This window comes from Maylandia zebra, linkage group LG11, assembly GCF_041146795.1.
Source record: "Maylandia zebra isolate NMK-2024a linkage group LG11, Mzebra_GT3a, whole genome shotgun sequence".
Classification (NCBI taxonomy): Eukaryota; Metazoa; Chordata; class Actinopteri; order Cichliformes; family Cichlidae; genus Maylandia; species Maylandia zebra.
Genome location: NC_135177.1, coordinates 20,293,729 through 20,318,050, shown reverse-complemented (window position 1 = coordinate 20,318,050; position 24,322 = coordinate 20,293,729). Strand labels below are relative to the sequence as shown.

The window sequence follows — 24,322 nt, the reverse complement described above, 5'->3', positions numbered from 1 at the left end:
GCTTCAGTTCGGAGTTACTCAAGCACAACATGCACTGAAGTGATCCCCGTCCATCCCAGACCCACGCGGACACGGACTGCATATTATAGTCTACAGCAGACAGAAATCCGGTCCGGTGCAGCCCCCTAGGAGAGAAAGCAGGCACGCACGCACATACAGATCGCGGGGGTGAGGAGGGGGGAGAGAAGAAGAGAGAGTGTGTGTGTGTTTCTGAGAAAGAATCTGAGCCACTTCCACCTGCCTGCGCTGGAGAACGATAATAACAACTAGCTCTGCTCTGGATGGATTTACCGTCCCTCCCTCCAAGCACCGCGGAATTTCATTCACAAGACAGGTGACTGTAAACCACTCTGCCAATAAATATAGAGCAGAAGGGAGGAAGGGGGAGGTGTGTGTGTGTGTGTGGGGGGGGGGGGGGGGGGAGACAGAGAGGTCAGATGTTTTCCCTTTCTTTTCTGTTGGAGGTGCGTGAAGAGAAGGCGCACCTGCGAGAGTGTCTGCTGCACTCTTCTTTACTGAGAACTCAAATTGGGGTGCCGCTGTTGCTGTTTGGCTGAGGCTGCCTGCACTTTACAGACTCGACCAGTGGACAGGGGGGGAGACGGGGAAGAGAGAGCGAGAGGAGGGGTGAGCGAGAGAGGGGGTGTGTGTGAAACAGAGACTGGATGGATCCCTCTCTTCCTCTGGCACTCCACAGGCGCTCATTCATTTATTTAAGCCTGGCCGACGACAGCATGCCAAACGCAGACTCCAGCATCAGAGCTCGGTCAGTAGGCTCTAGCATCCTCATCTATGAAACTGTCTCTCATTCTTTTTAGTCTTTTTGTCTCTTCTGTGTTCACGCATTTACACGAACGCGCGCATCTAAGAAGCAGGTACAGTCTTAATAAACAGCAATTCTCCTCTCTTGTCTTTTTCTCGCGCAGACAGAGACTTTCCAACAGAGGACAGCAGGAGTGAGACCCCCCTCCTCTTCTCGCACCGCTCCGACAACGTTCCTACCTGCACAGCCTTCCAGCAGGACTTGACTTGGCGCTCATCGGACACCGCCGACACCCAGGACCAACGTGGGAAAAAAAACATTTATGGGCCCCAAACCTCGCGAGGCCCCCGGGATGGCGTGCAGCGCGTGCTACTACCTGGTTATCAGCTCCACACACCTGAGTAATGGACACTTCAGGCGCGTCAAGGGAGTCTTCAGAGGACCTCTGTGTCCATCCGCAAACAGTGACTCACCGGTAGGACAGCATACAGGCTCTGACAGATTTCTCTAGATGTGTGTGGGTTTGAGCAATCAAGTTTGAAAGAGTTCAAGTGAAGTGTTTTTTTTCCCTCTATTTTTGGAGATATGGGATTTATAACGTATGTAAAGTTAAGTGATGTCATAGGAAGTCCAAGTATAGGGAGGAAAATGTGTGTGTGTGTCCGTGTGTGTAAACTGTGGGAGAAACACTCAAGTGCCCAGCAGACCCAGCCGTGCTGTCATACGGTACTGAATAGGTGAATATTTCTGCAGAGGATGATAATTTCCTGAGCCTTAAGGATATTTTTTGATTTGGGGGGGGGGGGGGGGGGGGGGGGGGGGGGCAGGAGATGTGAATATTTTAAGCTTAGGGAAAAAAATTGGTGTATCCAACCATGAAGCCATTGTCCCTCCTTGCCCCCTTCTCCCTCTCATGGCTATGGGAATTAAACAAATCAAATTACATTAGTTCTTTGAGGAGGAAATGAGTTGCCCTGACAAAAATAGGCCTAATTACCTGGGGAGTATTTGTACGTGTTTGTTTTCTCTCTCTCTGTATGTGTGTGTGTGTGTGTGTGTGTGTGTGTGTGTGTGTGTGTGTGTGTGTGTGTGTGTGCGTGTGTGTAAGAAAGAAAGAGAGAAAAACCAGTCTAGGCTTGTAGAGTATAGTTTCCTGACCTTTCCACGCTGCTCATGATTCCTTTGAGCCAAGAAACTGGCATTCAGTTGTAAACTGTCTTTCAGTGTATTTGAGGGTCTGTGCATGTTTGTGTGCACACCTGTATGGATAAAGGAATATGTGTAGTAGAAAGGGTTTTTAAAAAAAAAAAAAAAGAGTAAGAGTAAGAGAGCAATGAAAACAAGGCATAGAGAGAAGCAAAAGAAATGGCAGCAAATGTAAATATGTATGTGATATTTTAGACCGTGTGAATTAGGGTGGTCTCTGCATCTCCATATCTCTCGCCGTTTGTAGCCTACGTTTTGCGTTTTGTGTGTTGTACATCCAGGAGCTGCTCCAAGGGTCTCTGGTAATCACACATTATTCATGAGCTCTTAATGTGAGACGAGACAAACTGGCGGAGCTGATGACAAGTTTGATGAGAAAGGAGGAAAGGAGCAGCTGGTATGTGTGTATAAGTGCGTGAGTGTGTGTGTGTATGTGTGTGTTCATACTGAAGTCATTACCAGTCTGTCATGTTCGGCCCGCGTTCACTGTGTGATGGGAATGAGCGAACAGTGTTGAGCAGACACAGTCAGACTGGCAGAGATGGTGCAAGGAATATTCTTGCAAACTTTTAAACACACGGAAATGATTTCTGTGCGTCTGCCACACAGTTTAGATTCAGCATGCGCAGCACATGTTTCCATTTCTACAAATTAGGGCTTCTTCTGTTGTATTTGATCATTTCTCAGAACCCTCTTATCTTCTTGTAAGATCATTAAACACTCAGTCTTTATTGCTCCTGCAACAAGTTTAACCTCCTCCCAGAAATCACTCTAAATTCTCAAAGGAACTCTTACTTGAATTCATTTGAAGCTTAATGACTATTTTAGGCATGTCTATATTTTTAGACTAATGAATGCATAGGCTCCCGGGCAGCCATTCTTTTCCAAATTCGGCATGTTATGAAGAATCGTTGAACTACTTGTCACTTGTTTGGGATAAGTAATCCGTTAGAGTGTAGCATGTCTTTTAAAGATTTGTCAAACTTTCATGACACACATAGGATGAGCTTACAGTTGTTTCCCGCACACCAAAATCCGTTAGTATCCTCATCCTTAGCATTGAGAAAGTACGTGTGAAGCAGTTTAATACCAGATTATACATTGGGTGCAATTGGCCTAAGTATAAAGGATATATTGTATCCAGATATATGTTGTGTAATATCAGAGTAATTTAGAGGTTTCTGGAACAGTTCTGGTGCAGTTTTACCTTTTTCCAAGTTGTATGGAGGCGAGGAAAAACTCTAAAGAGGTCAAAGCTCCTGCAGTGGTTACGTAGTATATAGAACAACTTTACTGCGTGAATGACGCATATCACCTCCCAGGCTTCATTGGGGTTATTATGATAAAGGTTTAAAGCTAAGACATATCAGATGGTGGCAAGGATGTGTTCAAAGTTGCTAACTAATCAGTTTTATATGAATTGATGGACACGTGGGCTATGCTGAGATCTCTGCTATGTTATAAAGTAAGACTCAGAGTGAAAGTTAAAAGCAACATAATGTCTTTTACCTGCACCCAAGCACAGAGGCTCTGTCTGGGTGCCCAGTCACTCAGCAATAAAGACAAAGAGGTGCGCCTCTCTCCCCGAGCGACTGCAGAACAATATTGGAAACAGATTTGTCACGAGGTGGTTAATAAGATAAAAAAGTGGAAGTAAAATGTCATTAAAACGTGCTTTGAGAGAGCAGCACTCAAGCTGAGATTGGATACATTTCCACATTTAAGGAACAGATATCACATCACAAAATCAATAAGTAATAAACAACAACCCATTTGATTCTCTTTTCAATAAAATGCTAATAAGCTGTAGGTTTATATGTGTATATACAACAAACCTAAGCCATTATGATATTGGGAGTTTTCACCCTTTTGAAAATTCACATTAAAATAGAAACACACAGGTGCGATCCTGGCAAAATGCTACTTGATTTATACCATATGATAAAAGCAGAAACAATATGAAAACAGCAAAACTGCCATCATCATTTTATTATTCACACCTGGGATTTACCTGATGTGATACGGCATCATGGCTTCAGCATAAAAGCCCCATGATTATAAATAGTTGAACTGTTACAGTGAACCATCAAAACAGATATGACACTGAAAATTAGGAATCTCTACAGGCCACATTTCAAATCTGTAACCCTTCAAATATCATCAAAAAGAAGAAATCCCATCAAAGAAAACCATTCAAGCAAAAAACATGAGCAGCAGCTGCTCTGAAGATTCCCTTTCACCCGTAGTATACAGTAGATTCAAGCGTTCCTGACAAAAAAAAAGAAGAAAGAAAGAAAAAACATTGAATCCATAGCAGCTTACAGGCTTAACTGTAGCTGACCTCCATGTGAACAGACAGAGACAAGTAAAAATAGAAGTTAGAATTTTACTGAATACATTTTTTAGACTACAAGCTCTGTTTTTCAGGTGTTATTCATGGTACGAAGGACATCATTTACCTCCAAGGCCATGTCCAAACTAATGAACATAAATCTACATGTGGAAAGTTCAGCAAAACGCTGGCCAAGCATGTTTAGAAGGTCAAAAAAAAAACCTCGCTTTCAGATTTATCCATATTAGTTTAGACAAGGCTCGAGCCTGTCAGCATGATACAGAATCTGCGGTCGTGGTCAAGGAGTTCAAATGTGACTGCCTGCGTTAGGTGAAAGTTAGCCCTTCAGTCAGGAACCAGTGAATTGAACGCATCTCTTCAAGGTGGTTAAACATGCTGAGCAGCATCTTTTGCCCCCGTCCGTCCTGTTGTAGGGAACGCCACGCCAGGCAGAACAGCAGACGCTCTTTGATTTAGCTCAGATCAGTTGACTACAAAGGATTTTACAGCTGGGATTTGTCAGGAGTAACTTCTTGTGTCTACACTTTGATAAGGCGGCATTAAGCAAACACTGGGTGCCAATCAATGCACACATTGCCCCCTTTTTTACCACAAAAAAAAGAATTGTGTTTGTTAAAATCCTTTTGTTTTGTTGCTTAGTTAGCATCCACACAGTGTAGCATGGGAGATCTAGATTGGGATTTTATTTATTACTACTTTATTGCTACCAATTAGTCACTGCGATAGGCCCCTTGGATGTTTCTAACTTTCGGATCCTGCATGTATATTAGTACTTAATCATCACTGATGAGTCACTCCTAAATCTCTTGTTAACACCTCAAAGGTTTTTTGGTTTTTTTGGTTTCGGCGTCAACATTGAGGGAGGACAGCAGGAGCGAAAAGGTGTGTGCAAAGAGGACAAAGTCATGCATGATGCTTCTCTCAGTTCCAATGGATCCAAACTGTCTTTCTCTCGCTTTCCTTTACACACACACACATACACACACATTCACGGCTATAATATTCTACTAGAAGTGGGGGTGGACTGTGTGTATGTGTGTGTATGTGCATACTTACTGTTCATCCCCTGAAGACCACTTTGATGTATATTTCACTGCCGTTGCAGGAAACAGATCACTGGCTATCCAGCATGGTGTCAAAGTGAGTGCCAATGCGGCAGTGTGTGTGTGTGTGTGTGTGTTTGTGACTCCACATTTGCTCCCCCCTGTTTTCATTGATTCCACAGGGAGCTGAACAGTGTTTATGTAAATGAGGTGGCATTTAAACATATGCCCCGAACAATTACCTTGAAACAACTGTTTAGCTGCACAAAAACAGTGCCGTGTTCAGAGCGAGCCAAGTGGTTAGCTTTAAATATTAAGCCATAATAAGGGGACAGAGGTGAGATGAGCCAGCCGGTTGGCTATTTAGCTTGCTAGTTTTCTCGTGGACGCTAATGCATTCCACAAGAATCTTACCCAGGGGCCTTAAATGATGATCATAATAGTAAGTGATCCAGCCTCAGTGTTAAAAGGACTCAGAAGAGAGGATCAAGGTGGTAATTGCGGTTCAGCAAATGTCAGAAAGAAAAAGAGTTAAACGTTAGCTTGAGATGAAGAAATGTCTGTGAGAAAAGCTCAAGAGCAGCTGTTGACTTGCTGTGTTGTCACAGCTGCGGAGTCAAGGCTCTCTTTGCTGCAGTCGCTCACACAAAGTCTAATGTTATTGCACACATACACGTGCACACGCACCAAGTCAGCCATTAAGTGGCATTAGAGCCGTTTGAGAGTGAGCAGGTGAGTGCTGCTGAATGTGAAAGTTCTGTATGACTGGACCATTCCTGCTGACCACTGCAAAGTGCTCCCACTGATCACCGCTAATGTCCTCCATCACAGTTTACGCTCAACACTCTGGAGAGTGTGTGTGTGTGTGTGTGTGTGTGTGTGTGTGTGTGTGTGTGTGTGTGTGTGTGTGTTGGAGAGAAAGGTGGATAATTGGGACAGATGGGTGAGATAGGATGAAAAGAAGGAGGAGGGCGAGCAGGAGAAAGAGACAGTTGGCATCGATTTTAACACTCTCTCAAGCCTTTATTGACATTTCATTTAGCTAATGAATTCATTAGTGCTTCATAGCATAATAACCTCTACTTGATAACCAGGATGATTCCCCAGAGGAATAGTGCTGCCTATACTCTGCTGCTTCTCTATTTTCTGGCTCTTCCAGTTTGATTCTCAGCTTTCTTCATTTTATTTTTTTTTATTAATCCACCTTAGCTTTTTTTCCTTCTACCCTGCAAGTTTCTTCCCTGTTTGTTTGGAATGCATTGTGTAGCTTGTAAATGAACCCAGCGTCTGAGGTGACATAACCTGCCAGTCTCTTAACAACAGCGCAGCGTGCCCTCAGGAATGGAGAAATGAAGGAGATGCAAGATGTTTGAGCATCCTCAGCCTTTACTTATCTGTAGGTGCCTTTGTGCTTCTACTCCTGTGTGCGCGCTAGCTTTGTGGCGCTTGTTCATTGGAGATGGAGATGATCTTTATATATTTTACTGACAAGTCTTTATTTGTGCATCTTTGACTTGCTACCTCCTGACACACACACAGATGTACACACACGCACACACAGCTTTGACTTGAATGAATTCAACGACCATTTGAACTTCCACAAAAAAAGTATTTTTCAATCACAAAACGTTTGATGATTCATCCCCGAGAGATTGTATTTTTACACATTTACAACCTTCCATTTGGACTAAAAGTTCTACCTGACCTCTTTATAATTTGGAAGAATTTATTAACTCCAGTTTGGGTCCGATGTCTATGGCTTCGAGGGCAAAGATGCCTGCAGGGCTGATTTAACCTGCAAGGGCTTTGCGTAGGAGTGTGCGAGCATATCTAGAGGGCAAAGAGTGGCTGAGCGTTTGGTAATAGTTGTGGTAAAAGAATAGCGAGGGCCTCTCGTGCTGATTTTATAGCCACAGGATGAGCAAGCATCTTTAAAGCACAGATCTTGGCATTATACGCATGTTGTGGGAAAGACACGAATTCTGTAGACTCATACGTGTCTGCTCACAGGCACAGCAGATGGCCAAGCTCTCATTCTGTATATTACCTGGGGACAGATGTTTGTCTGTGTGGTCATTAGTGATCACAGCTTCAGATAATCACCTGGAGACACACCAGCACATAAACACACACTCACGTACAATTAGTGAGTGTTTGATAATTACTGGATGTTTGATGAACCATCTGGAACAGCAGCTCAGGCGGAAACTGAAAGACACGCTCATAACAAAATCATACACACAAATACCCAAATCATAGTAATCAAACGTGTATCATTGAGCTTGTGCTAGAAAAAATATATATATGTGAAATTGCAAAAAATAAACTAAGACAGGTGAGAGAAGAGAAGATGAAAGCATTTTTGCTTCACAGTCATTAGGATGCCACGTCTCATTCTGGGTTCGGTCTTATCCTCTTTAATTCCCTTGACATGATTTTCTCTGCAGTATAAACTTTGCTCCCCGCCCACCCTCCCTTTTTTCTTTTAAACTATAATTTGCAGCTAGCTTTTGTCTTCCCCTCTAACCATTTCTCTAGCCACTACCTTTGCTCTCAGCCCCTTCTCCCTGACACACCTCTTATATCCATCTCCTATTGCTTCTCATCTCATCTCTGAAGCCCATTCATTTTTTAGCAGGTCAAAGGTTCATCTGTTTAGGCGTTTGAATTGTGTGTGTATGCGTGTGTGTGTGTATGTGAGAGAGAGAGACAGAGGAGGAGCGATAGGTATGCTGTGTGCGTGTTTGTGTGCATATCTGTGTACAGTATGCCTGTACGGGAGCGTGTGGGTGATGGGAGTAATATTGCAGTAGCAATATTGCTGAAAAATCCTTCAAGGGACGAAAGTGCAGAGAGGGTGCGCTTTATTTGATGGTCGGTTTCTCTGTTCTTCAATAACCTCCGTTTTACTCCTCTGCCTTTTATTCTGCCACTCTACCTGGATTCATTCTTTCATATAGGTGATGTAGCTGCAACTCGCTAAATACAGCCTGCATATTTGCATGTGCATTGCCTTACAGAAATTTGCACCTGCACTCTTGATTACCTGCGTGCGTTTTGGCTGCTGACACGGAGGCCAGGGTTAAGAGCAGCTCAGACAAATTAATTATCTCTCCTCTGAAGAAGGGATGACTCACTGAAAGAGAGGCTATGAACCAGCACCTCCCAGTTGAGCAGAAGCCCTGGAAATTCTCCCAGCTTAACGGGGACCAAGGGGCTCCTTCTGAATAAAGCAACTTGGATTTCTTTCACAGCTTGATCTTCACATCATTTTTTTTTCTCCACTTTTCATGTGCATAAGGGTGATTTATAAAAATAACTACGACTGAAAGAAATCGAGCAGGCACTTTGCATTTAGAGATCAAAGTGGCAGAGGAATTTTAATGCATATGAACAAGTTTTACTTCCCTGGATTCGTTGACATAAGATCAAGGCTTTCATGTTGTGCTTTGCTGTGCCTTGAACAGAATAGGCTGTAATGGTGCACTGCGATCTATGTGACTTATACTGGTGTACTGCTGGTACGCCAGTATAGTCACATAGACGGCTCAAAGTCATACCACATATTAAATTAACGGAGTGACTTAGATTACTGTAAAACATATGAAATTTAAAGGTTTCTCCATTGTCTAGAAAATAGGGATGTAGTGCTCTGCTATCAAGTTGCTATGATGGCACATGTACAATCGATCTAGTACAACATGGTTAGAAACCTTTACTTACTGAAAAAAGTCATTGTTGGGATCAAGGATTCAGAACGTTGAAAAGGGTATTACTGAGCTATTACCTTTCTTTTAAAGTCTCTGTGAACCTGATAAAATCATAATACAAGCAGGGCAAAAATACATGTAGTATTATCATAACATCATATGAAAGTCCATGTGTGTTCATTCTTATGTGCTCTCATGTTTATGTATTACAGCAGATAGGACCTACTAGGACATTCTGATAGTGCAGTCGGTCATGCATCAGTAACAGTGCATCGAATTATATCAGAGTTACCTCCACCAGCAGCGTGAGCCATGATGCAGACACTAATAATTCATGCCGTTTGCTTGCGTCTTCATATCAACAGTGATGGAGCAAACAACCCGCCGTAATTATCATGAGCAGCAGCATTCCTGCGTTTAGCAGATTGGAGATGGCAGGCGCTCAGCTTAGCATTGTGCAGAAATGCCCTGGCTGCGTGCTGCAGGGATGGCAGGATCACAGTGGTCTACGAGCAGCCTCCAGCTACGCACTAGGCCTTGGCTAACGGCTTCATGGGCAGTGTGCCTGTTTCCTCTGATTGTGGCATGTATGTTTGGCATGTTTGTGTTTCAGCATTTTTGGACAAGCCGCCCCTGGGGTGGGGGGGGCTTTCTTACCCTTGCTGTGAGGTATATTCTTACCCTGTAGTACTGGATTAGTTTCAACAGTGAATGGGAAGACATGGAAACAGCAGGAGTGGAGGTGAATGGAGAGGGGAGGAGAGGAGATGAAGGGAAACCCTACAACGATGAGAAGAAATATGTTGGTGGAGTGCGTGTGTGCCTGCATGGCGTGGGTGCTCATCAGTTTCCCTAAGATTCCTCTGCCATATAACCCAGAGGCAAACTCAAACTCTGTAAGATCTATTTCTCTCTGCTTGTTTTTGTCTCCTTGTCTTTCACTCTCTCCTCTCCACTTACCTATGCATTGTTATACAATTGTTTAGCTTGAGTGCAAAACATGGTTGTCTTTCAGGAAAGGCAACACATGTTCTGTGCAGTCCATGGGATTTTGAGCATATTGTCTTTAATCACTGGGTATTGTAGGGTTGCAGCTGTTGAGTGCTATTGTCATGTACAGTATAACCTTTATGAATCTGTATTCACAGCTCAAATGAACTTGGCTCTTCAAGGTATGACACAAATGAGTTTTTTTGGGGAGGTTTTTTTGCAGAAAGCATTAAAAATTGTATGAGCCGTGCCCATCAGAGAGCAAGCCAACATGTATGAACTTTGTGTATTTGGCTGTTTGTGGGTGTGTGTTTGTGTTTATGCGCAAGAGTGTGAAAAATAGCAGCGTGTGATTTATGTAAATGAGTGTCATCGGCCGAGGAGAAGGCAGAATTCCCAGGCCTGATGAGTGGCTTAATGATTCATCAGCCTGGCTGAGGCAGGCATCAATAATGGATGACAGAGTGGGTCATGCAGGATTGCTCGCCCCTTGATTAAAGTGCTCCACAGCTAAACGCCTCACTTCCTCCCTCTTCTCACCCTACCTTCTATAAGGATAAATACAGAAGTGTGCGGTACATGCACATGCACACACACACACACACACACACTTGTGCATGTGGTCACACACCTCTTCCTCAATCTCTTTCTGTACAGCTTAATGTCATCTCACCTCTCACATGCTTAATAAGCTCTCATCCCCTCCTCATCTCCACACTCTGTTTCTTTGGTCTTAATCCAATCATAGTGAGTAAAAGAGGCAGAGAAAGGGGTAGAGAGCGAGAACAAGAGGGGGGAAAGAAGAAGATGGAAAGTGCAGGAGAAAAGAAGAGAAAAGCACAAATTAGGGCTTTATGATTTGTACAGAAATGGAAACCTTCTCTCTGGAGATAAGACGGGAACATAAATGTTCCTTCTTTACCCACAACACACAGAGTGGAAGGAGCCATTCTGCCTCTGTCTCTCGCTGTAAGCTCTTTGTGGGTGTGACAGGACAAATCTCTGTCTATTAGGGGACATAAACCTCTAAACCCTGAGCTACACGGCCATACATACTAATGCAGCTGTACTGAGGGCTGGATACAAGTTAGGAATGATAGCACGGGACACCCAGAGAAAGAAATGAATGTGGCAAGCAGGATGTTGAAAGCAGAGAAGAGAGTCCTGGCGGGATTTCAATCCTGGCCAGCTCCAGGTCTTAACTGCTACAAAATCATATAGCACAGCAAAACCAGCTTTCAAAAAGTTGGACTGTTGTGCATGACAGAGCAATTCACTCAGCTGGCGTGTAAGTCCCCAGACAGTCTCCAATTTCAGCCTCTGATCTGTAGTATCTCTAGCCATCCATGCACTCGTACTGTAATGTGCCAAAGAAAAGATCACTCACTTATTGGACACACTCGTGTTATCCTCTGATAGCACAAATGAGCCAACACACATACAGTGAAACACTCACCTACATGAAAACTTCAAAAGAATCCGGAAGCACAATGTCTGAAAGAAAGCAATCATTCCTCAGCGACTCTTTCCTCGCGCGTACTCGCCACTCATCTTTGCAAGTTTCTGACTTGGCGAGACTTAGTCGAGCATTAAGAGTAGTGCGTAATCTTCGATCATATTAATCCTCTCCTTTAAATCTGTCACTTCCCAAACTGATTACCTTCATCTCCTTAACTTGTCTTTCACTCTAATCTGTATCATCGCACTCTGACAGATTACAGCCCTTGTTTGATCCCTTTAACAGATCCTCCTCAATCCCCTTTGAAGCAGTCAGTCAGCTGCCTTGTCTGGAGTGTGATTGACAGCACACGAGTATAAAGAAAACGTGGGTGTGTGTGTCTGCTTTATGTTTGCAGGTCTAATAACTTAACAGTGCTGTATATCCATTTATCCATGCAGAGTCTTCAGTTGTGTCTGTAATTTAAATGTCAAGAGTGTATCGTCCATATATTTCTACTTTTTTTTCTTTCTGCTATCTGGGAGGAGAAAAAAAATTAATTTTGGAAGTGACATTTAGCAAGAGAGGAGAAAAGCCTAATAAGCCCAAGGTTTGAAAGACATATGACTGACAAGTGTTTTTAGTGCATAAAGAAGAACCAATAAGGAGGAAAAAATTTGGAGGAAGAAAAAATATAAATAAAAAAACTGACAGAAATGGTGGGTGGAGCAATCAGAGAGAAAACAGTGAAAGAATAAGAGATCATCACATCTCACCAGTCTATCCTTCTAAAGCTCTTCTGATATCATTTTCACCCCTCAGAGCAGCTTTGGAGAGAATCAAAGAGGAAAACAAGAGTTGCCAAAAAAAGAGACGGCACACAAAGCATTGACAATATACGCATTTAGAAACAGCAGAGACGACGGGTAAAGTTCAGCTCACCCACCATTGTTCTCACCATCCTTTGTCTCCCTGTAATTGGTATATGATTTTCGCTTTGATGTGCAGTGAAAGAACAGGAAGGGAATCTTTGTCTTTTTCACAGAAACAAATGCAAGTCCTTGAAGAGCACAGCGAGTAAGTGAGAGGTAGGATCATAAAAAATACATTCAAAGCCACAGTGGAGACCACAGTTTGTAGAACACCTGGGTATTCCAGGAATTTACATGCAGGCGTTCACGCTTTTGTGTTTGTGTCTCCCAAAGAGCGCAAATTGAATTCACAAAAATCCTAGAAAGCACCTATGGGTTATGTTTGTTGAAGTGGCGAAAATGTCTTAAGATGTCCTCTGCTTTTTGTGTCTGTAAGCTATGCTCTACCCGAGTGAATCAGTTTAACTCATGCCGCACAAGCCAGAGGCTAAGTTCACATTGTATTCAGGATAGTATGAACACAGAGAGATTGAGTGAGGAGGGTGGCGATGTTGAGAGGTGGACAGATTTTAAATGTGGGCACAGAATAGGATTGATCAATGGTAGAGCGCTTGAATAACTCCGTGAAAACAAGGTAGCCCTGTTGAATAGGGAGGAGAAATAGAGAGAGACAGAGGGGATGAGGGCAGGGAGGGGTGGACACATCAGCAGTGGGAGCTTTTTGGCCTTGCATTGTGATGGACAGGGAATTAAATTTTGATTGCTTGCTGAGTGATCGTTTGGTTGGGCCTTGTGACTAATCATAGATTTATGGCTTCAACAGGAGAGCACTGCAATTTGTCGATGCTACAGACTCCCTACTGTAGCCCGACACAAAAGCAGTGCAGCTATTTTGAGGCTTTTGAATAAAGTTCTTTTATTATTTTTTTCCACTTCTTTTATGTTTGGGTGGTATTGCCTTTAAATCTATCAACAGAATATATATTCTTACAGATATGTTCAGACCAGTTTTTGCTTACAGCTGTAACATTGTTTAGAAATGTGTGAAAGCCAAACATACAGATAGACTGAAAGTATTTACATAGTAACAAATTCTAGGCTTTCTGATGTGCATTTTAATAAAACATAGACTGCAAAACTAGAATACTTGCTTCCAACTAGCTTGAAAGTCAAAATTTGCTATGGCCACTTTTATTCTTCAACACAGCCTGAACTCTCAAGCTTTTTTCATCATTTCTTTAAGTAGCTCTCAGGAATAGGTCTTCAGGCTTCTTGAAGGACTTTTAAAGCTTTTCTTTGGCTGTTTGCTGTCTTTTATTCTGCTCTTTGTCAGTATGATCCCACACTGCTTCAATTATTTTGAGGTCCGATGCCAATCATGACTGCAGGTGTTCCACTGTGTGTGTGTTTTTTATCCAGGTGTGCGTTTAGTGCAATGACAGTGTGTTTTACATGATGCTGTCAACAATCAGGAGACTCTTTCCAGATGACATTGCATGATAGATCAAAAGCTGACAGTATTTTTTGTTGATTATTCAGTCCAGTTCTGACATATGACATAGAAACTGAACATTTAACAGTATTTCCTGAAAACCGTCTTTTGTCTGATCATTTCCTAATAACATTTACATTTACAATAATGGATTACACAGAGGTACGGAAAAGATTTCATCACAGCAGCTGTCTTTCTGAAAGAGCTGTAATTGAGTTTAAGGATATAATTCATCCACTGTTATCTTCTTCAGTGCCTTGCGCCAACACAATTCAGAGCAGCTATCTGAATGCTACTCCCACAGAGGTTGATTATCTTGTTAATATTTATACTTCTTCACTGCATACCACTTTAGATACTGTAACTCCTCTGAAAAAGAGAAGTACCTGATTTCCTAGTGTAACTCTCAAACACTCACCTTAAAGCAGATAACTCGTAAGCTGGAGAAATCATTTCTTCACAAATAAAATTCTAACCATTAGAGAAAAACTTGCTCATAATCATCTCACAGATGTAACATTATGTACAGTTAACTTCAATAATTACTTCCTCCAAACCATCAACGTGTCTTTCAGACCTCATTCCTACAAGACTGCTCAAGGAAGTCCTGCCATTAATTAATGTTTCAATCGCAAATATGATCAACCTATCTCTAATAATCGGCTATGTACCACAGGCCTTCAAGTTGGCTGTAGTTAAACCTTTACTCAAAAAGCCATCTCTAGACCCAGCAGTCTTAGCTAATTATAGGCCAATCTCCAACCTTCCTTTCATATCAAAAATCCTTGAAAGAGTAGTTGTCAAACAGCTAACAGATCATCTGCAGAGGAATGGTTTATTTGAAGAGTTTCAGTCAGGTTTCAGAGCTCAGCACAGCACAGAAACAGCTTTAGTGAAGGTTACAAATGATCTTCTTATGGCCTCTGACAGTGGACTCATCTCTGTGCTTGTCCTGCTAGACTATTAGAACAATTAGAGCACGCTGTAGGTATTACAGGTACTGCACTGAAGTGGTTTAAATCATATATAATGAATAGACTTCAATTTATTCATGTAAACGGAGAGTCCTCTTCACACAATTATAGAGTTCCACAGGGTTCCATGCTAGGACCAATTCTGTTTGCATTACACATGCTTCCCTTAGGCAGTATCATCAGAAGGCATAGCATACATTTTCACCGTTATGCAGATGACACACAACTTTGTCTATCCATGAAGCCAGATAACACAAACCAATTAGTTAAACTGCAGGAATGTCTTAAAGACAAAAAGACCTGGATGACCGCTAACTTTCTGCTTCTTAATTCAGATAAAACTGAGGTTATTGTACTCGGCCCTGAAAATCTTGGAAATATGGTTCCTAGTCAGATGCTTACTCTGGATGGCATTACCTTGGTTTCCAGTAACACTGTGAGGAATCTTGGAGTTGTTTTTGACCAGGACATGTGCTTCTATATTCAACTTCAATATTCCTTCAATATTGAACAATTATGTAGGACTGCTTTCTTCCATTTGCATAATATATTCAAAATGAGAAACATCCTGTCTCAGAGTGATGCTGAAAAACTAGTTCATGCATTTATTACTTCTAGGCTGGACTACTGTAATTCATTATTATCGGGAAGTCCTAAAAAGCCTCCCATTGATCCAAAATGCAGCAAGAGTACTGAAAGGTATGAGAAACAGAGAGCGCATTTCTCCTATATTGGCTTCTCTTCATTGGCTCCCTGTTAAATCCAGAATTTACAATCCTGCTCCTCCTATACAAGTCTTGAAAAATCTTACTGACCTTATACTACCCTATCCAATCACCCCATTAGAGCTCTTTGCTCTCAGACCACAGGCTTACTTGTGGTTCCTAGAGTATTTAAAAGTAGAATGGGAGGCAGAGGCTTTCGTTTTTAGGCGCGTCTTCTGTGGAACCAGCTTCTAGTTTGGATTCAGGAGACAGACACCGTCTCTACTTTTAAGATTAGGCTTAAAACTTTCCTTTTTGATAAAGTATACAGTTAGGGCTGGATCAGGTAACCCTGAATTATCCCTAGTTACATCGCAACAGGTCTAGGCTGCTGGAGGATTCCAGTGATGCACTGAGTGCTTCTTCTTCAGTCACCTTTGTCATTCACTATGTGTTTATACACCTTTCTGTATTTAACTATTTGTTATATTCATCTCATAAATAATAACATATCATTGTTGGGGTTTTCTCTGTTTTCTTTGCATTATTGTAGGGTGCCGTAAAATACTTACCCTACTTACTTACCTTACAATATAAAGCGCCTTTGTTGTCATTTTGCATTATATAAATTTCATGTGTAATTTGTCACACCTCAGCCTTTTCTCCTCGTTTCCCTTCCTTAAGAATGGGTTCATCCACCGTCCACTGAGATCATTTCTGACGGTGTCAGATGGGCCAGATGCATCTCTCAGGTCCTGTGTCAGGTCTTTAATGGATTTTTTTTTGTTTCTGAAGGACATGATTTTCAGATACTGTTTATCTGCATTAGATATTTTTTTAGGCCTCTCACTTTTTCTTTTGTCCTCCACTTCTCCAGTTTCCTCATTTTTTGTGCGTCTAGACAAAACAGAGGTTCATTGTTATTGTGAATATTACATCCAATGTGTAATTAAAACTGGAATTTTATCCTTTCCCATTTTTCCTCATTCAAAGTCCATAGAGAGACCATACAAATGTGTTGTATATATGCTATATGTGTGTAAATATTTACTGGACTGAAATAGCAACAATTAAAAATAAGAATCAAATTTAAGAGTAAACATAAATGTCCATGTCAGCTACAATGGATGCAAAGAAATTAAGGATTGAATCTATTCTTTGTTTCAGAAATGGCAACAAAGGGGGCAGGAGAAATAATCAAATAAAATCTCTCGCCATTATTTACTTATTCAGTTTGGTTTGTGCATGCAGCTCAGCTTAAAAGGTCAGAAGGAGCGGTAACAATTTGTTATACTTCACGGTACTCACTGATGATGTCATGGTGTAGAGGATTGTGCTTTAGATAGTTACAGTTTACACACACACACAAACAATGAAATATGGCACACCTGACAGAAGTTTACTGGAATACACATTGTGCTTTTATTTGCTGGAGTCTCACTTTGTGAAATATTTTAGCCTTTCTACTTTCTCTTTAACAGAAGTCGCTGGTAGTTTGAGAGATTATGAAACTCACTGGTACTAAAACATCTGTCCTTTTGGCTGTGAAAAAGCCCTAATGACCATATGTATGGTCAACACATCTGTGATTTTGGCTGTGGTTATTCCATCTACTTGTTTTGGCCATACCTCTAACTGGCAGTAACGATCTGGAGTAAACAAAGATATACAAACACACGTACAAACAACATCAGACAGTTGCGCACAGACAAAAACACCGTAAAGCCTGGGCGTAGATTTTTCCACAGTAAATGGAAAAATGTTTGGGTAGCACAGAGCACGCAGGCATATTAAAGGCAGTCAAGGGAGATACATCGGGGCTGCAAATATCAGCTCATTAACGCTAAGCTATCCTGCTTGGCATGCATGTTTGTGCACAAAAATGTCTGCCACTGAGCTTTACAGGTCATTACAGTAATGAGTAATTTAGGCCTCGGGTCAACAACTGTCACCGGCTACCGAAAAAAATGCAGGAGTGTGAACGCATCTGACGGAAACACGTCACAGGAGCGCTTTAGACACAGGTAGAGAGAAAAAAGAGTGGCAGATTAATGTAAATGATTTGAGAGAGCAGAGCGAAGCACAAGGCAAAAAAAAAAAAAAAAACTTGCTGAATTATTTTTAATTTCAATTCATTTTTTTTCTGTTCATTGCCGTTGCTAAGTTAGGGTGATAATTATAGCGGAAGATAATTAAAGATTTAATTGGGCTTGATAAAACTTTTGGAATTGTTTATTGAATTGTTCTCAAAACCAGAGGTAACAATTAGAAGTTCTGTAAAGTCACATGTCTGTTTGTCATAGTTTATGCTTCTCACCTCGTCTCCTTTTCATCTCTTTACCGCTGAAACATCTAAAACCTCCAGAACAAACGAGAAGAAGAAAAAGATTTCAGCCAGTAAGAGAAAGAGAGAGAGCACTTTTGGATATCATGCTTCATATAGGCCATACACACATTCATGTGAATAACAAACAGGAGCATCAGCTGATAACATAGTGATCAGTCCTTTTATATAAGTCAATTAAAAGAACAACAGCACATTATTGAAAAATTAAAATATACTCTCTAATAGTAAGATTAAGGCATCATCACAGACGGCATGCATAAGCGAAGCGAAATTAGCAATAACGAGAAAACTGCTAATTGGCCTGTATTTTGTATGCTCTGTGTCTGCAGCTGCTCTGCGACGGTAAATTCTATAACAATAGTTTCTTCAAAGTTGGTCATACTCATCAAGTTTTTACCATATTTTTTCCTCCACCCCCTGCAGTAGAAGTTCTCTTCAGTGGAAGTTAATATATATGAACAGAGAGAATCTGTTTCTATCAGTTCTGTGCTACAAGGCTCGCTCTCGCTCTCTCGTCGTGGATTTATTATGCATGCACGAGTGTTGTTTCGCCCTATTTTTTGGATTTCACACTGAACCGGGATTGCGATTAAAGCTCGTGTTGCAGTGCTGTTAACAATTATCACATCTGATCAGTTACATTCGAGTAGGTCCGAGCCAAAGTGCCTCATAATTTTGAGGAGATGCAAAATTTGCACTTGTTTTCCAATACTGTTCAAGTGCTCTCCACTCAGATTTGTATCTATTCCCGTTCATTTTTAAGCACACTGACGAATATACAGAGAAAGGGAGAGGCAGAAAATAAATAAAGTGAAAAAGTACATGAAATGCTTCCGAAATTTGCAGTAATACAATTACAATATTTTTATATCAACATCTCTGTGTTGGCTGTGTGTATATCTCAGGGTGTCATGTGGTAAGTGTAAACATATTGCTTTTTTATTTGGCCATTCCACTTCTTTAGTCAAATAAAAAGGTGTTTCTTATCAAATTTAGTCTACAGTTTTAACTAGTGGGGCACAAAGTAGGTGCCAGCTTCAACAAATGCCAATATCCTGACCAAATGTCCAACTGGGTTATTAACAAATAATAACTATGTACAACATAACATCAAATAGCAACTTACAATAAAGCCTATTAGAGCTCAGCACATGCTCACAATCTGAAACAGCTGGTGTTCTTAGCACACACCCTAAGCAGGGCCACCATTAGGGAGTTTTCCCACTAAAATGTCATTGCAGATTGGCAAGGGATAAAATCTGTGGTCCCCCTTTGGGCCCGGGTCCCCAAGCAGCTGTGAATAGGCACGCCTATTCACGAGACAGTGTGACTGGCTTCATCCCTCGATCCTTATCAAAAATGGATGTTTTTCCTTCGACCATGCTCCACTTGGAAACTTCCCTGGCAGTGAATTCATCATGTCCTTGGAGGAGGTCATGATCTCTCCGCATATGTCTCACCCAAACAACCACTTTTGTTTTACATTAGATCAAAGAAGTGAATGGCTCTCAAAATAATGTTACAGTATAGCTTTAATATAATACCAGCGCAAAAGCCTGTAACCGTTCTTCATTCTATCACTGAGTTGAATCTACAAGAATGTTGTTCAATATTTAATTACAACTTACAAGAAAGTGACCAGTGAGGAGGGAGAAACAATTTAGCTCGAGGGCAGCAGGCAGGGAATGAGATTTTAATTCTTTATTATAATGCATTTGATTAAATCATAACAAACTGTCACGTCAGTCACGCAGACAACAAATTGTAAACGACTACAGACTATTTCTCCCACTGTTTACCACGCCGAGCATAAAATGAAAGCTTCAAGTAAAGTGTTTTCAGCCCGAGTTTTCTTTGATTTTTCAGAATACATAACCACTCATACACTCTTACACAGACACCACATAAATTTGTTTTTTGACTCAAAATATTTGACTATCCTATTGAAATTAGCTCAAGTGGCTTTCAAAGAGTCATATTTAAGTTATAATATATTTCAGAGATATGCCACCAACTCCATTTTGTATTTTTAAAGGGTCCTAATTATTCTGCAAGAAGTTTCTCATTATGGCCTGCATGGTTTGCTGCTGTAATTCAGCTCAGTCAGTGAAGTATCCTATAGCTGTCTTTAGCTGGAAATCTTATTAATTAATTACTTGAAAACCTCATAAATTCATCCAGCTTCCTCTTTGTCCTTGACATGGTTCCACCTGAGTTCAATTCAATGTCAAGATGTAAGAGTTACATTATGACACTGATAAGCATATTATCATATGGTTCTTTGATTTATGGTGCTGTTCAGCAGTCTTGAAGGTCAACTCAGAGATGAAGAATTAAAAAAAAACAATGTAGTTACAGTTATTTAAAAATCATCTCCACAAGCCTCAGTGCAGCATGTTCACTGCTAATGAGCATTTTTTGATTTTATATACCATAGGAGTCATCAAAAAGAAAAAAAGGGGCAGTCTGAACTGTAATGATGGCAGTGAATCAGAAAAGGTGCTGCCACAGTTTAAATCTCTAGAACTCCCAGACGTTCCCAAAAGGATATTCATGTTTGGGGGCATTTTTCATGAATATATTGTATATCATTAGTTTGCAGTGCACATATTCTCAAATGCTGACAAACCACGTCTGTAAAACACTTTAAGCGTGACCTGTTCATTTCCACAGCAGCTCAAAGACATTAAACTGTGTGTCTGAAACTCTGGTCATGGTCCAAAACGACTCCTATTTGTGGCACAATTTCAGTTATAAAAAGGGATAAATTGGCACTTCTCCTACAAACTGTGGATAAGCGCAAAGAAAAAGAAAAAAAGCATGGAAGCTCACAGCTCTGCACAAACACTCACACGCATAATCATGCAAACAATCACTGTCCATTCAGGTCTGCAGATACATCAGTTGTGCTTATTCTGCAAACAGATTCATGCCAGTGAGGTAAATTGAGGTCTAGATTAATTTGGCACCAGTATATCAGGTTGACACATTATGTGTGACTGTGCATGCATAAGTGTGTGTATAAGAGGGGACTAACTATGTAGAGGTGTTTCTATAAGAGTGCCTATAGTGGAAACTTGTATGAGATGTGAACATTTAAACCAAATGAAAGCTAGCGCGCTTGATTTCAGCATTCAGAAGAAAAATGGGCAACCTCTTGCCAAGACGCTTCTGACATAAACAAATGGCCTCCGAGTTGGCCCACGCACGCACACTTAAGTGCACGTTTCGGCTATGATGCGTTCACACCTTTTCTCACGTCTTTCTATGTATATTTTTCTCGTTGTTAAAAGTAATTATCCTGACAGAGTCAGAGAGGTGAGAAGAAAGGGTTTGGGAAAGGCAAGCGCACAGAAATATACAAAACCTCTCATGTACACACATCCACTGACATTCACTTACACGGTTCCTATGTAATCTTGCATAAGCCATACAGTTGACCAATTCACAGCATTCATTATCTCAATCTTATCACACCGGCAGCGCTCAAATGAGCACTGCTCCGGGTGATTGGATCATTTTCTTGCAGTGACTTAAGCCCGCGAGGCAGATCAATACCATGCACTCTTGGAACGTCACAGGATCAATGTATATTAGTTACCTTTGTGTTGATTTTAGTATAGGAGAGTCCTACCACCCTGTCCTTCAGCCTCCCTTACCCTTCACACATACTGGATAAATTCCTGCACAGCCAGAGGAAGAGCAAGTTATTTTGCAGGTTAATGTATGTGAGTAGAGTACCTGGATGTAGCAAATAACGCTTAATGATGATTGTTACTGGCAATAATAACGCTGAGGTGCTTGTGAGAGTCTGTATGTGTGTTTGTGATGCAGGCAGGGGTTATTTCTCCTCTTGCCTGCACTCTTATCCTCCCCTTCTTTTCCTCTCACCTCTGTTCCTGTGTGCAGGCATATTACGGAAACAAATTGGGGCCAATAGACTCTGTCACTGCCTGACCCGGGACTCAAACAGAAAAAAAGAGGATGCCAGAAAGGGAGAAAAAGGCAAATAGAGAGGATGAAAGGGAGTGGGGAGTGTGAAGTGAAAGAGAAGAAGAGTGATTTGAAGGAGGAGCATAAAAAGGAGGGACGGAATAAGTGCTACAAAAGAGAGGGAGCGAGAGATAGAAGATGGACAGAAGGAAAGGAAAGAAGCAGAGAGAGAGAGAAAGAAGTGACAACCTCAAATTAAATTCCCATCATGTCAGTGTAGAACAGAATTCAATAGTGTTTATTGGCAGCCCCTAGCCTCAGGGAAATTACATTCTGAAGCAGAGCATGGCATGAATGCACACACTCCTCAACACACACACACACAGTCACACACAAGGAAGCAAACACATCTATTGTACACAACACTGTGCATGTATTCAGACCATAAAAAAGGCCCTCTGGCTGATGTGAGCATGCAGACAAGCGATTTACTCCCTAAGGTCCGTGTGCCATTTGCATAGCGGTTGTGTATCTGTATCTCTATCCATGTGCTATTTACCTGCATGTCTCTGTGTGTATTTGTCTGTACAAAAAGTCCAAGTTGTGCGTTTTAGATGCTTAGGGGGTTTTTTTGTTTTGGGGGGGGGGGGGGGGGGGGGGGGGGGGGGTGTCATTTGTCAAACATCAGTTTCCTCACAGAGAGATTCAGACTATTTGCCATTTTAGCACATACACAAGTTTCTATTATAGCGGCTGTATTAAACGTGTCCCCCGGCTCAAGTTGCCATGAGCACAGGGCTTTGTCCAGCCTCCAGCAGTGGCAGCAAAGGCATCATGCATTAATGGCAAGCCGTTTAACAGTTTTATGCAGAGCACATGCGGAGGCTAATATTGCTGATTTCTCTGGGATGCAGATTTCCTCTAAATGGCTAACAATCTTCCATTCTTGATCCCCCCCCTCCCCACTCCCTGACTCCTCTTGCTCTCTATCTCTACCTCTCTAACCCTTTATATCGCTGTCTGTTTATGCCTCTAGCTTGAGTCTTTCTCATTTCTCTTTCCCAATCCGTCCAACACGTTCACTCATTCTTTCCATCTCTTTCTCCAGGAATGCACGGAGAGGGCTTTGGGTTGCTCGGTGGAGGATCTGAAGGCTCTTTTCTACTGTGAGCTGTGTGACAAGCAGTACCTCAGACACCAGGAGTTTGACAACCACATCAACTCCTACGACCATGCACACAAACAGGTACACGAGATGCACACATACACACTGTGTAGGGACACAAAAACTAACACACGGGTTCTCTCTCTCTCTTTTCTTTTTAACCGTATTTTCTTGTAGAGTTTGGGTGTGTTAGTATTATGCGTTTTGATGGAAAGCTGCTTTACATGTCCATGTCAGTCTGCCCATTGGGCACAGTTTCTCACCAGGTAACAGTAGGAGTGTGACAACCGCATCATTTCTTACAAGCACACATACTGAGGTGCCACACTTCAACTTGAAGAAAGCACACAAGCAAACACAAACAGCCTATACGCACACACCCAGCACTCCAATTATATTTTAGATTTCCAGTTGAACAGGCTGATATAAAATTAAATAGCCCACATTGATCCAGCACAGGGTAATTGAAGTCGTAGCACCTAAAGCAAATATCCAAAGACGCTATAATAAAAACAAGATAATAATAAAAAATGAGTCTCTAGTATAAATGCTATAGTAGAGTTAATAAAGTAACTGTGGTGCTGTATATACTAGACATACACAGTAAATAAGTATTTTGCTACAACAAGTTTTATGTTTACAGATATTAATAAATGGGTCATTTTGTCTGACAATGTGCGTTATAACTTTGCAAACTGGGCATGAATCAAAAAAGGTAATATTAATGGGAATTATCGGAAAGTAAAAAGTTATTCACAAAGCCTTTCTTATTGTGTGATGGCAAATAGGGACATTGTTATGACCCAATAGAGTTGTCAGTGATCTGACAAATGTTAAGAACTTTATCCAAGCAGCATGCAAAAACCAGGGCGAAGTCCAAAAGTTTCTTGTACTTTATCTTGTTTCAAAACTTCTAGATTTTCAAGCAAAAAAAAGGGTGGGGGGTCATTTATCTACCTATTGATTTTTATCTCAAAGAAGTCAGACTGTGCATTCTTTGAAATACTGTAGCTCAATAGCAATGCCAACAGATGAATACTCACTTATAGCACCTTTTGTAAATGATCACATTTCTAGTAAAAACTCTACTCGGTTTACAAAAAACACTCAATCGATTGCAATCCACACAGCACCATCACCACAGGCTAAACACGGAAAAAGTCACCAGCATCATCACTAATGGGGCAACTTTCACTGACTGACTGGCCGGCCCGCATAGCCGGAGTTTTCCCCTCGAAGCTGAGAGGTTTGCTGGATGAAGGTTTGAAGCAAAAACAGCATGTTGTTTATTTTCAGTTAACACATCAGAAGCTGTTCAAAATACATTTTTCA

General features: G+C 41.4%; 1 protein-coding gene across 2 annotated transcripts in view; it reads left to right on the top strand.

Moving 5' to 3' along the window:
• The first annotated feature begins 220 nt into the window (after positions 1-220).
• The window catches only part of znf804b (zinc finger protein 804B), a 33,475-nt gene continuing 9,373 nt past the window's right edge, over positions 221-24,322 (top strand). The window contains exons 1-3 of one of the 2 annotated variants that reach the window (XM_024804328.2): positions 221-334; positions 927-1,238; positions 22,934-23,071. In XM_024804328.2, coding sequence (XP_024660096.1) covers positions 1,086-1,238; positions 22,934-23,071 — 291 coding nt within the window. In that variant the 5' untranslated portion in view covers positions 221-334; positions 927-1,085. Of the gene's footprint in view, positions 335-469; positions 767-926; positions 1,239-22,933; positions 23,072-24,322 lie in introns of those variants that run through there. The other variant, XM_024804327.2, reaches the window with a different exon arrangement.